The sequence below is a fragment of the Onychostruthus taczanowskii genome, unplaced genomic scaffold (assembly GCF_017590055.1).
Source record: "Onychostruthus taczanowskii isolate IOZ18803 unplaced genomic scaffold, ASM1759005v1 scaffold76, whole genome shotgun sequence".
In the NCBI taxonomy this organism is placed as follows: domain Eukaryota; kingdom Metazoa; phylum Chordata; class Aves; order Passeriformes; family Passeridae; genus Onychostruthus; species Onychostruthus taczanowskii.
The window spans coordinates 1844381-1858810 of NW_024505450.1; the positions used below are offsets into that span (position 1 = coordinate 1844381).

Sequence of the window (14430 nt, forward strand, 5' to 3'; positions counted from 1 at the left end):
CTTTTATTTCCTGTGTTGTTATTGTCATCTCCTAGGTATACATGTAATTTCTTTTCTGTACAGAAGAAAGCTAATAGAAGAGATCAGAAGACATGAAAGCCTCTTTGACACTGATTGGAATTTTTGCTCCTAAGTCAGTTTTGTCTTAGTGACAGCAGAGAATGGAACCAAATATAAATTATTAGTAGTGCAGAAACTAATTTCAAACGTACCTTCTTCTTTTTCCTCTGGTGCTAGATCTGCCACAATATCATCTATGTTATCAGGAACAATATTGCACTGCTCCCCCTGCAAAACAATGATTGTGAACACTGAAGAGAGGAAACTCATCCATGAAGGGTTAAACCAATACATTGTGAGACACTGCTGTGTCTGCAGCACCTTTTTCTCTTTGAATTCCTAGGTGTACATAAAGAAAATCACCAATTAAGCAGATGGAATAATTGCCAGAATTAGGAGAGCTTAAGACAGTTTAATTTTTTTCTGCCATTATCTTTGCTGTGGGTAGGTTAAGGAGTGTAGATTTGGAGGGAATGTGGAAAAAGAATGGATTGGTTTTTTGGTTTACAAAGTGGATTTTTACTTGCTTGAGAATTTGACTTATATATATTCTACCTTTCGTGCAATTCTCTCAATGACAACTCTGGCCACCAGCTTGATAGATCCTCCTTCTGGATCATAAAATGGGCTTTGAGGATGATCTAAGCTTGTAAGAGGTCTGATCTTCTCCTGAGGCACTGTAGGTTTGTTAGGAGACTGCAATCAAAAGAAAAAAAAAGTGTTATAAAAGAAACTAATAGTTAATCTGCAGAAATTAAAACTTCACTGAAATACTAAACTGCAAAATTCCAGTGTGAGGTGACCTCTTTACACTCATACTTAGTGGTATGGGGATTTGTTTTGTTTTTTTTTTTAATGGGGTTTTTTTTGTTCGTTTGGGGGTTTTATTGGTGGTGGTTTTGCTCTGCTTTGCTGTGAGAAACAGTTGAAGTTTCCAGTGCCAAACAGAAGAGCTGGCATTGGGTTGAAAGAGCCCCAAACTGGAGTTGATGTAGCTGCTGATGGCACTGCTTTGCTCTGTACAAAAGGGCACCCAAAGGCTTGGTTGTGACCAAAGCCATCTGTTTATCCAACAGGTGAATATAACAGGTGAACATAAATGAGAAATTCTTTACTTTGTTGTGACCAAGCCCAGAGTGGGTGCAGAGCCTCCCTTACTGGGGGCATTCAAGAGCTGTACAGATTGGACCAGATGACTCGCTGTGGTATTCACATACTCTTTGAACAGAGAGGGACATAATTCTCTCTCCCAGGATTCTTCCTGGGGAAGGCAGTGAGAAAGCTCAGAGAGAGAAGAGAAAACAAACAATTCTTAGCTCTATTTGTTGCCCCTGTTGTTTGGCACATGTGGAATGTGTTATGAAGATTGTTTACTGAGGAGTGATTTGTTAATTGGGCACTGGTGATGGTTGTTTGGCCTGATGGACCAATTGGGTCAAAAGCTGTGTCATGACTATCCAAAAGGGGTCACAGGTTTTTCTTTAGTATGTAAGTAGTATGATATAGTATTAGTATAGTGTAGTGTAATATAATATAGCTTAATAAAGCATTTATTCAGCCTTCTCTATCATGGAGTCATTGCACATTATTCCCTGGCTGGGGACACCCTACATCAATAACTCGTGTGCTTCCTTCCAACCTTACCCATTGTGTCCTTCTGTGGTGAAAACACTGCAGCTGGATGTCACATTGTCAGTGCCAATGCTGAGGGAACTCAGGCAAAACCATGGACAGTAAAGCGTAGTTAACATCTCTTTAAATGAATTGTATTTCATTAAAAAAAAAAAATAATCAGTAGAGTAAAAAGAATAAAGGCATCCCCATAGATCAAACTGCTTTCCTGCCTCACTGCTGTGAGGGGATAATTTGGATAAACTACAGAGTGTGCCTGTACCTCGTAGGTGACGCCGCTGTCGGTGCCGGCATCCCAGGGGATCAGATCCTGCACGACTTTCTGGACCCAGCCGCAGTCCTTGGTGCACAGATCCTCGGCAGAGAGCCCCACGTTCCAGTCGGGGCTGGGGCCCAGCATGGTCAGGAAGGACATCAGGTGCCGGTGGCGATCCACGGAAAACTCAGCAGAGGGAGCAGCTCTCCTGCAAATCCAGAGGAAGAGCGTGAATGCCACAGCCAGGGGGAAATGAGCCCAGAAACCTGCAGCATCATCCAAGGAGGTTTGCACTTCAATAGGCAAAAGATATATAATGTAGAGAATTTTGCAGAGAACTTTTAAAGTTTGATAGAAGGTTTACATAATATGTATCTGTATGCAAACCTTGAGGTAAGAAACGTTGATTTGGAAATGTTATGGAAGAGGATAGGCATTGTTGAGAGAGAAATGGAACTAGAAAGAAGTTTTAAAGGATGGTTTTGTAAATAAGATTAGGTACTTTAGATAAATAGAATTATGAAAGATATTATAGTATTTATGAGGGGTAATTTTAGATGATTAGTTTTAAGGAATTTATAGTATGGTGTGGTAAAAATTGATAGGTTAAGAAACATTTATAATGTAATTAGGAAATAGTTTTTGACTGTGATAGTGTGAATTATAATATTTGTATTGTCTTACCCTTCACATAAGACTAAAAATAGAATACAAGTTTTTAAAACGCCTCTCAGTTGCCCCATCTCTGGGTCAGAAAATAACTTAATCTGACAATATAGAAGTACAGAGCTGCAGCAGTGTGCTTATGCATTAGTGGGATAATAATAATAAAAACATCTGTTAAAACACTTGCAAAAATTAGGGCTAAAACAGCAGAGAAATACCTTGATTGCTGGGTTACTTTTTACCCCCACCCCCAAAGCCAATGTGAGCTTCAATGCCAAAAGTTCTTGGAAGTGCTACAGTGTGTGCAGAAAAGAGCTGATGAATAGAGTTTTAACGCTCCTGTGAGTGAGAGATGAGTGGTCACTGCCAGTCCTGGAGGGCTCAGCCAAGATTTGGCAGATCCTGAGGGTGGGTGTGAGAGCTCCTCTGCTCATCCTGCCTTTGTTGGGCGCTCCCTGGGGAGGGAATCTGCTGCATCACCCTGGGCTCTGCCCTGCTGGCAGCAGCTCCCACATTCCAGTGAAAATGACAAAAAAACCAGCCCTGGCTGGAGGCTTCTCCCTGCAGAAGAGGAGTTGGAACCCTTCATGGTGTTTTTCTTGTGAGCAACAACAAATGCAGAATTATTTAAAATATTATTTTGCTAATTCTGTTCTACATTCTGATGTCAATGCAAATTTTCCCCAGTTACAGGACTTGGGTTAATAGAGTCAAGTTGAGGTTTTGTTGGTTTTTTTTTTTTCAGTTTTATGCCAAAATACACTGGTTCAGAGTATCTAAAGACCACATTTATTTTAAATGTGAGACGTTTTTACAGTCTTATTTGTGCTTCCTTTTTTAGCTAGGTAACCAGTAATAATGCCCATGCATGCTTAAGACTGCACAGACACTGCTCTACTGTAGTCATAAGGAGTTTATTCTTCCTACAAATGCTTATAAAAATGTGGTATTTATTTGTGGGGTTTTTTTCTGGCTCAAAGCACTCTCAGTACATTAAGAAAACCAGAACAGCTAAAAGACAATGATTTTTCAGTAGCTATCATGAAGTTTCAAAAAGTTAGCATGTTTAGTTCCCCTTTAATAGGCAAGTTAAGAAGAATTTGCTAATGTGTAAAATGTTCTGGCCACTTCTCTTACAGAGTCTTTAGAAGTGGTATCTTACAGTGTAAATTATCTTATGCTGAATTAAAGACTCTGAGCAGAAGAGTTGCTAAGTATTTGATGTCATTAATCCTGCCTTTCCCAGAAAGAAATGCAAATTGCTTTTTTTTTTTTCTCATTAGAGATAGAAGCCTGATTTCAGTTTGTCTAATGCAAAGTCATAAAATAATGATGACAGTATCAACTTCCCTCAGTGAATGCAGTATCCTGATATATTTGTCAGGCACAGAGCTGTGATTAGTCTTAAAAAGCCTATTAACTGACTTCAAGTAGCTAAAGGATTTACTGCATTATAAGGGTTTCTATGAATTCCCTACAGGAATTCTATATTTCAAACAGGGTAAGCAATACACTGTAAAAATATCAGAGAGATGTGAGTTTGTGTAGCTGGTCTTTAGATGGAGAATATGTCTAACATGGACATGGCAGAACAACATATTCATCATGATATTAATTTAAATAAAAATATGTTTGTATTTAAATTATATCTGTATTTAAATTATAACTATATCAGTGTTGAAACCCTGTTAAGGAACACTTCAGTGTAAGATTCACTCTACCTCCAAGACTTTGGATTTGTTAAATACCAGGAAACTTGAGCCCGCCATAATTTTCCAATTCAGAGCACTTTGACAAAAATCACCTATCTTCTGCTCCTTTGTTAGGGCAGGTAGAAAATGTTATGGCCATTTTACTGTTTTTTATCCTGTAGCAAGTTAAGAAAGAAAAGTAAAAATTCACGGAGGACAAATGGAGGCTCTCTCCTCTCCTCTCCTCTCCTCTCCTCTCCTCTCCCTCTCACAAATGCAAATTTGACAAATTTTTATAAGGTGTATGGATACTGACTTGAACAACAGTTGTTTAATGTAGCCCGAAATCTAGAGCCCTTCCTGAGTTGCTGTAATTTAAGGGAAATAGACTGATTTAAGGCACCACCCGTAACTTCTACCCAGGTGTAGGGATAGGCACAGACTTATACAAGAGAAAACTCTGGGGGCTTTTGTTAGCTTTTTAATAATCTGACATATTCAGCTCTTTCCAGTATCCACATGAATGACAGATTTATGAAGCTGGCAGGAACCTAAATTCTTCCTGCATCCCTCAGCCACACGTCTGGCTCAGATGCCCTAAGACTGCACTGTGGATCTCCATGAAGGAAACCAATGCAAAAATTTATTCAGTACACCCCAAACCCAACTTTTTCATTTTTGTGTCATCAGCACCTTGGATAAAATAGGAATTTGGATCATCCTTTTTTCTCTTTCAAAATTTTAGAAGGTGTTCTTCTGCAACAAGTTGAGCATGTCTGGTAAAGCCCACAGGAAAGCCTAAAGTGTAAATAACTTGTCAGTTTTCTGCAAGAGAAAAATGTGCCCCTTTTCCTTCCCCTGCACAAATAAATGCCTAAAACCAGTGGCAAGTGGGAGTTGCAGAGCAAATCCTGACCATTAGGAAAGTGCCAGGTGAGAGCCCTGAGAGCCCCAGGGGGCAGGGGAGCCCTGCTTTCCCTGGCTGGAGCAGACAGTGATTTTCCACTGTGAGCAGCCTGCTGTCAATTCCTGTCACACAGCACAGAGCGAGGCGAGTCCCAGGCAGCATCCTGCATCCTAATGTTTTCCATTTCCTTTATTTCTAGCCAATTTTATTTTTGTTAGCAGGATTAGGATCTCCAGCTACAGGGATGCCATATACTGAGCAGTGTAGGAAAATGGTCCTTTTTTTCCTCCCCATTTTTGTGTTTGTATTTTAGACTGTGGGGTTTTGGGGTTTTTTTGTTTTTGCTTTTTAATATATTTTTTCCTCTTTTAAGGCTGAAAGAGCACAAACATGATTTTGCTTCACAAGTTTTCTCCCAAGTGACAACTTAGTTGCTATCACTGCTGGGGGTGGGTGTTAAGGAAGTCTTTGACAAACCATCAGAAAATTCAGCTTGCTGCAAGACACGTTTTTGAGTGTTGAATCAATATTGGTGTGTTCTACCTGAGGTCCATGAGAAACGGAAGAGAGCATGCAGGAAGGTGGTTTTGTAGAGCTGCTGAATAAAAATAGCAAAACCAATATTTGGCAGAATAAAACTTTGTGATTACTTTTGGTTTGATATTTGATTAGCAAAATAAAAGAAGCAAGTAAAAGAAGAAGGAAAAGGTAGCCTAAGCATATACTTTTTTTTTTTTTTTTTTTTTAGGTAATAAGACCATTTATAGGGTTGAGATTTTACCCCCTTTTGGAATTAAATTGTAATTCAGGCAGTATTATAGATTTTATGCAGGGGGAAAAAATCTGATATCTACCATGCACTGAATAAGTATATGGAGAGGAAGGTTGTTGGAAATAGCTTGCGCCTCTCCAGATTTTTTCACAGGTTGTTATTAAGATATAATCACCCTAATCCCATTCTTAGGGGTTTATAAAACCATTCTTAAATTTATTTAAATTTATTTGAATGTACCAGGATCTGATTTCATATCAAAGTAGCCTTTTCAAATAGGAAGACAAAAGTGGAAAGACAGAAACTGTTCTAAGTCTGATCAGAGGCAGAGGGGTGAAAGCCCTGTGGACCACATTGCCACTGCTTTCATCTCAGTGGTCCTGATGATCAGGAAACAGTACATTTTTATTTTTTTTAATTAAGAGTTTAGCTGATTAGAGGACCATGAAAACTGAATAGTTTCAGAAATACTAAATGAGCTTTCCATTCTACCTCTAGAAAACAAAAGCAGCATCCTTCTTTTTTTTAGAGACTTGCACTGCACCATATCTACAATTTCCAGAATGAACATTCCTATGTATTCATCTTTAGAGCCTTTTGCTATTGATACAAATAACAGTGTGAGCATGGAAACAGACTTCCCACCCTTGAACTTCCTACCAGCAGCACTTACACAACATCTCTTCTATTGAATGCAATTTAAAGCCAGAACATCTTGAAAAGTGAAGTAGCTTCAAAGAAAGGAAGAGAATTAAGCTTCCAAACTGAATGTAAAATACCCTTAAAAGTCTGCAACCAACAGAGCAAATTAGATGAGATATTTAGGTGTTGTATCACTGAGAAAACCATTTCTGAAGTGATGGAAATTACTGTCACTGCATGGACACAAAGTTCTATGCAGAGATACCAACACCTGAATTTCAGGTGTTTCAGGTTTGTCCTGTCACCCCAGGACAATGCTGCACAGAAGGAGGAGGAGAATCTTTAGTTCTGATTAAATGCAGGGCAGGTGAGCACTTTAGCTGGTGAGTAATTTGTACATGTGTATGTTCCAAAAGGGCTAGGGAAAGGAAAGATACGGTAACATGAGCACTGAACCAATGAAATTTGATTGACATCCACATAAAGAGCTGCAAAGCACATTAATGCTGTTGGTTTCTCTGAGCACCAAAACAGAGGAGGTGAGAGGAGGAGTTTGGCTATTTTATTTCATAGGGAAAGAATGAAGAAAGACAGAAAACTTCTTACACATCTAGCATACAAAACCCCCTACATAACAACCTCTTACCTTGCTGAGTGTCAGCTTTTAAACTGAGAATGTTGCTGTAACCAGTTAAAAGGGGTGGATATGGTATTGCATTTGAGCTAGGGGATTATATCATTACCAGTGCCATTTAAACCACGCATCAGAGCAAATGCTGCTCTAAAATATCAATTATCTGAGCGTTTTTTAGAAAGCATTACAAAAGGAAGGGACTTTGTGCACACATTTCAGGCATTTTCATATTTTCCTATAAGCCTGCCTGGATTGCTACTGTAGATAATAGTGATATATTTATTCTTTAATACATCAGCTATTTGATTTAATATCTTCATTCATTGATGGGCATACCTTGATTATGTGATTAACAAATGTGAGCAGGTTTTCTACACTGCAAGAAAACCTCAGGTACCTCAAGTTAGGACTGCAGCTTCTGAAACTGCAGGTTTTTGGTTTATTCTTTGCAGTTTGTCACAAACAAGGTGTGTTATGGTGCTGGCAATATTTACTCCCGCTTAGAAGAGCTTTGTACCCCTTTGATTATTTACTGTGCATTTACAATCAAACCATGTTTCAGGAGTCTCTGGATGGATTCAAGAAATTTCTCTTTGTTTCCCAGGAGTTTTGGGGCTACAAATTGTCGGCCTGGAGTAATTACAGCTGTGTTTAGCCAGGAAATCCCAGGGGTGTTGTAAGAGCCCTCTCTATCTGTGTGTCTGTCTCCTTTCTCCCCTGGCTGCTCTGCAGACCCTGCTTGGAGAAGCAGCAGAGGCAGAGCAGCTCCTCAGCCTGGCCTGAAATCATCCCAGCCTGATCTGGTCCTCTCCACTCTCCTTAACAGTATCAGACAAACAGCTCAGACCTCTTTATGATCTGGTTAGCAATGAACTCTGATTTGCTACCAGCTTAACTCATTCTGAGTACGAGATGACAGCAAAGATCTCCTTTTAACAAAAGATACCCTTCCAATCAATAGCATTGATGGTGTCTTTAACAAATGGCACCATCAATAGCATTGACTGGAATACCTAAAAATGTGGATACTCCTTCAAAATCCTTTAAAGAATTTTAAAGTAATACTGTCCTGCTTCCCAAAATAATTTGACTTGCAAATATCCCAAGATGAGAATTGCATTTTGCACTTCTCCAGTCCCAGTGTAACCTCTGAAGATGCCCAGCACCTTGATTAATAAATGTACATTCCAACTCATCCAGCATCCCTCTCCATCCAACGTTCACATCCCTTTTGGTGTCTGGAGATGGGAACTAGAGAAAATATTTAATTATCATTTCATAAATAACAAAATGCAAAGGGGTAATGATTAGCAGGTTGAAATTTTGCAAACAGAGTTGTGCTCACTAGAAATTGAAGTGGCAAATCATCCCAGTTACTCAGTGAGTATTTACACAGGAATGAGGAGACAGGATCAGTGAGTACACGAGTAATTGCATGGAAATGATGCTGACGTGATTACTCACCATATTATAAAGGGAAATTATTTGGCTCAAGGAAAGACAGCAGATGGTTGGGAAATAATCATAAAACTGTAACTACCAATGGGAGGAACATGTAGAGAAAGAAAAAATGCGAAGGATGAGATGTTTGCAGAATGGGATGTGGAAGTTTGATTTAACTGGATGGCCTTTAATTTCCACGAACAATGAGTATAAAGTTCTTGCAAGGATTGTTCTTAGTTAATTCTTTTCTATGTTTTAATACTCAACTTTTTTCCTTGCCTAGTGACATTTGAATTTTAAGTAGAAAGTAAATGGTGACAGAAAATGGAGCTCCATATGTGCTTGCTCTGACAAAAAAAAAAAAATCTATACATTTTTTTCTTTTCCAACAAACACATATGTTTTTACCTAGAACTCTTTTTTCCTTGAGATTGGATTATGAATTTCTTAACGTAGGTGTGTCAGACCATCTGTCAGAAAATGAAGTTTCCCTAGGTCTCAGTAATACCCTTAAGTAATGACACTTAAGAAAATTCTTTTTTACGTGATGTAGTTTTTGGATTTTTTAGTCAACGAATGTATATAAAGTTGTATAAATGTACAGAAGTTATATAAATGTATACAACTCTAAATGGCACTCAGCTGACATGGATTCGGGTAACAGGGTATTTCACAATAGCCTGGGAATGGATGCCAAGAGAGGCAGAAATTTGTTGCCTTGAGCTGCTAAAACACAACTCAGCAGTGTTTTGTCCTGATGTCTGGGAAAAAACAAGAGGCTGGGTTATTTTCTCATTTAAATGGGACTTTGTAGAGAGCATTAAAATAGAGCAACCAAGTTGTGAGGGCAGGGTATGTTCTTGGGTTCAGTCATTCCTTCTAAGTTCCTAAAGTAGCAATAAAATAACAATAAAATGGAAATTCATATGATTAAAGATTTATATTATCCAAATATATACATGCACTTTGAGCCCAGTCTCACCCTGTATCAAATAAAAATGCCTGTTATTCTAGATGGATTTTTGAAATATGTATTATTGCTGAGATACATCTTCTGAGATTTTTGGGTTTGGTGTGACAAATATATCTACTTTGTAGGAAAAAAATAGAATTTATGTTTAAAGAAACCCTAAATACAATTTACTTTTTCAAAATGAAAGAAATTTTCCATTTAAGTCCAATTCTTACATGAAAGTTTCCATTTTGAAGTCAAAGCCTTTTAACAAAGGTGCTTTGATTAGGTTTGCTGATCTGTTCATTCAACAAAAACCCCTCCTGCATCCAGCTGTCAGGAGCCCAGGGGCACCAAACCTTCCAAAGTCAGACAGGTGGGGATCACCTGAGGGTTTGGGGTCTGTAGGACAGGACACCAACAGTGTGAAGGAATAAGATGCAGCGGAAGGAAGGATGCAGCACAGGAAATTTTCTGACATAAAATACATTTTTACCATTAGCCAAATGCAGAGCTGGAGCACTCGAACTATTTCACAGCTCTGGAGAAATTTATGTATTTTTCTTCATGTTATCCAAAGTCACAGCTGACTTTCCCCCTGTATTTTGGTTTCTTTTATATTGGATTGTCCTTTCTGCATTACTGTTTCTGATTAGATTGGCGGTTAGGATTCTATTTTTGACAATATTAAACTTCACTGGATGAATCCCAGTTATCTATAAAATCATAAAAGGAGAAAATAGCTGAGCCAGACACATCATTGTGTTGCCATAGAAACAAGAGACTCTGTCTGGCCTCCTCATTCGTGTCATTTTGTACACAAAACCTCCAAACTTTGAAAATGTTTCCTGGTACCATACTGTCATTTTGGAGGAGGGAACCTTATTTCCAGCAGGATTGGCAGATATTGGCTCTTACCCCATTTTAGGGTAGGCAGCACAATGTGACAGTGGGGGATGACCAGGGGGATAAGGATCCCTGGGGGAAAAAAAGACCCTCCAGAGATTTACAGAAATAAAATGTAAAAACACAGGCTGTAGTGGCACCACTGAAACAAAAGGTTGCCTTGAAAGAATAAAAAATAGCTGCTTTGTAGGACAACATATCTGGGAGAAACTAGCAGAATCATTGCAGGCCCTCATTATATTAAATTCATGGGATGCATATCATGAGATAACTAAAGTTAATATGTCTTTTAATGCTCCAATTGTACATCCACATTCATAAAAAGTTACTTTAGAAAGATCAGAGCTACCAGAACATCATATTTTCATTTTTTTCTTGATATTTCTTTTTGTGGGAGTGGGTACCATAGGGTGACTAGAAAATTCTGGGAGTACTAATTGTTGCTTCCAGAGCTTATGTCTAACTAGATCTATGGAAAATCCAAAGCCAGAAACATTATTTTTTAAAGACTGCACTCCTGTTCCCTTCTGAGGAGTTGACTATGAAACCTGAGTTTTTAAAAGACAAAGCATTTTCAGGATTACTGCATAATGTTTTTGCTACACAACTATGACAAAAGTTCTCATCCAAAAATTGAGTAGATAAATCTGAACTAGACTTATGTTTTAGTTGAAGTGCTTTCTTTCTCTTTTATACAGAATGTATTTTTCCTCTGATAAAGGGCTTCTTTATGCCTTTGTTATATTTTCTGAAAATGCTTTTAATTTAAAGAAGGTAGTTCCTAAGGAAATCAGCTAGAATTTAACATTTTTTTAAGTTTAAGGACTTCAAGATTTTTTTTTTTAACTTGTAACTGATGTAAGGAAAATATCATTATTGTGATAAAGAATGAGGTTTTCACATTTACATCTGTTTGTGCATTACATAAATTCAGGTCCTGATTATGTTTTGCAAGAGTATTTCTGCCAGCTGTGATAAAGGGTTCAAATGCCAATTCACGTGTGCTGCTTTCCTCCACTTCTTCCTGCAGTTCACCAAAGCAGCTCACTTTAAACTGTTAGAAATTGCTTTTCATTCCTGAAAACTTCAATCCGGAAATGTCTCCCACATCAGCCTGAGCTCTGCATTCTGATCTAGTTCTCTCTGCAATTCTTTGGATTTCCCTGTGGCCTCTGCAGAATTTGTGCCCATCCATTTATGGCATCTCAGATAAAGTCAGTTTCTGAAGGAATAATGAGCTACCAGATGTCACCAAGCAATCACAGGAACACTGAGATTTCTGTGCATTCATAAGCTTGGTCAGATTTGGAGGAGTTTTTCAGCTCATTGATTGTCAAGTCATTTTTCCAAAGGATGGCAACACAAAACCTCGATCAATAAACAGTTATTAGAACATTCTAAACACAAGTGAAACATTCTTTTTCCTCCAGCTTGGCATGAAAATTTCAATCTGCATAGTTAGCATGCAGGGGTTTAAGTTTAGACAAGACATACCTCACACAAAATCTTTTTATAATATTCCCAGGGTGCCTGTTGAAGTGAAAATATGGCCCATACAATACAAAATTACAACTTTTATTCTTATAACAGCGTAGCTGGAGTAGGAGAGAGCCACTTAGGGAATTTAAAAAATACTTTCAAGCATCTCAAAATCCAAATCAACTCATCTGTCAAGAGAAAAGCACATCATAACTCTTCAGGAAAAAGAAAAGGTATTTTCTTTTAGGATAACATAAATCCAATGAGGTGTCAAATACAACCACATTTCACTCATTACAATGGCGAGCCTCTGAGAATGAATTTGCAGCTCAGACAATTCATCAGCCTACTCCTGGTTTCAATTCTTCATGCCTTAGCTGCCAGCAGTTTTATTTCCTTTTATTTTTCGTTGTTCACGATGGCTTGTTATCAACGAGATGGGCTTGTGCAAATGTCATTATTTCTCTGCTGGAAGTTTTGCTTCCCTGGATGCAGCTGCTGTTGATGGGAAAGATGTTCTTGTGAATTCAGAGCAGCTCAGGCACAGTGATGATTGGCAAAGATTGGTCTGGGGTTTTTGGCTGGCTTTCCAGCCACGTGCCAAATGTGGTCAGAGACCTATTGCTGCTGCAACCTATTCACTGCAATTAAGAGCATGAGATATTTTTGGCCCCGAGAATCCCTCAAAGTTCATCAAAGTTTGCTTCAGGCAATAGTTGGATTCTACCTTAGCACTGTATTATATTTTAGTTTTAAATCAGCTATTCTTTTTGAGCTGTTCACGCTGTCCACTTTACTCTAGGGCGTGATGCTGCTAACTTTATAACCAGAGTTAACACTCTTTCTTTTAACTAAAAAAAAAAAAAAACCTTAAAGGTAATGCAACCACAGGCACAAATAAGGTGTTCCATGGCTTAAATGCAGCTATGGAAAGATATAAAAACTTGGAAGGCAAGAAAATGCACCAGCTTTACCATTTTAAAAGCACAGAGGAAGTGGAAACCAGATTAATGCAGTATTCACCTAGGAGAAAATGTCTAAAAAGTAGCATGAAAAAAAAGCATTAAAGGAATATAAGAAGGAACAATAAACAATAATAATAAATAATAATCTTCCTTATTTTTGTATAACCCTCTGTTGACTCTTAGTCAGACAAGAAAAATTTATCCACGTGATTTATTTTTCAACTCATTAGGTGGAACAATGTTTACAATCAATTTGTATAACCAAATATTAATGACATCCAGTGCAGAGATGATTAAAGGACCATGATATGAGCTTTCCTCAACCCTTTGGAGACAACAACAAATATAATTATTTAGACAATTTAGACAATACCCGTTACAGCTGGTTAATTGCAATTCATCTGTATTTTGCCTTTCTGAATGCCATTTAAACACAAACACAAGTGTGCATGCTCTAATGTGGGGTTTTGTTGTTTTTTTTAATCTCAGTTGGGTAGTCTGAAGACCTGATTAATTGAGCAACTCAATAATTTACTCATTGCTATTGTACATTTTTATAAATTACATTCTGATACCAATATCACCTTTATTTATGAGCAGCTATTTATTTTTTGCATGGCAAGCCAGGAAGTAATTTCATCACTCCTAATGGGACAGCACAAGGGTTAAATCAACTGAAAATGAGCAACCAACCTCAAAATTTACTCCCCTAATGCAAAACTAAACTTTTGTGACTTCATAGTATTTTAGAATAAATAAAGGCCCAATTTCAAATATTTTAAGTGGATGGATAGGAACTGGTAGAAATTTTCCAATGAATTTTAGTTTGCAAGCCCTCAGGAATTTGGTGTGGTGCTTGTGAATAGTTCTATCAACCCTCAATAAGATGTTCTAGGAAAACAAATTGCCAGAATTAACTATCAGGCATTGCCAGGTCTCCAGTCTGCAGGGCTCTGGGTATTTCATTATTTTTCATCTAAAACCTCTCTGTTATCAAAGCTGAGAGATGCATTGATTTGTATCTTCCCCTCTCAATGCTGATTAAAATTTAGTAGAGACCAGCACTGAGCCCTGCCTCTGGGATTCTGAGGCAGGCACTGGAAACATCTGGTTCCAGGGGAAAACAGAGGGAGGATTTTTATTTGATTTTGTGTATCCACACCGAGGCAGGGAATGGGAGAGGAGCACCCCTGGGTGGGTTCAGGCCCTGCTGACACAACCAAATAGAATGTGTGGATCCCCTAAAAACCCAAAAAGACCCACCACTGTGGGATTAAGCCCTTTTTCTGACCCAGAGATGGGGCAACTGAGAGGCATTTAAAAACCTTTTATTCCATTTTCACTCTCATGTGAAGGGTGAGACAATACAGAAGTTATAATTCACACCATCACAGATGTTATAATTCATCACAATGAGAAGTCAAC

At 38.2% G+C, this 14430-nt stretch overlaps 1 protein-coding gene across 1 annotated transcript in view; it reads right to left on the reverse strand.

The window, feature by feature from the left end:
• Nucleotides 1-14430, reverse strand: part of SPON1 (spondin 1) — a 185078-nt gene that overhangs the window by 10881 nt on the left and 159767 nt on the right. The window contains exons 8-10 of the mRNA XM_041423291.1: nucleotides 1955-2156; nucleotides 616-756; nucleotides 213-288 (exon numbers count right to left, since the gene is read on the reverse strand). Of these exons, the coding sequence (XP_041279225.1) occupies nucleotides 213-288; nucleotides 616-756; nucleotides 1955-2156 (419 nt within the window). The remainder of the gene's footprint in view (nucleotides 1-212; nucleotides 289-615; nucleotides 757-1954; nucleotides 2157-14430) is intronic.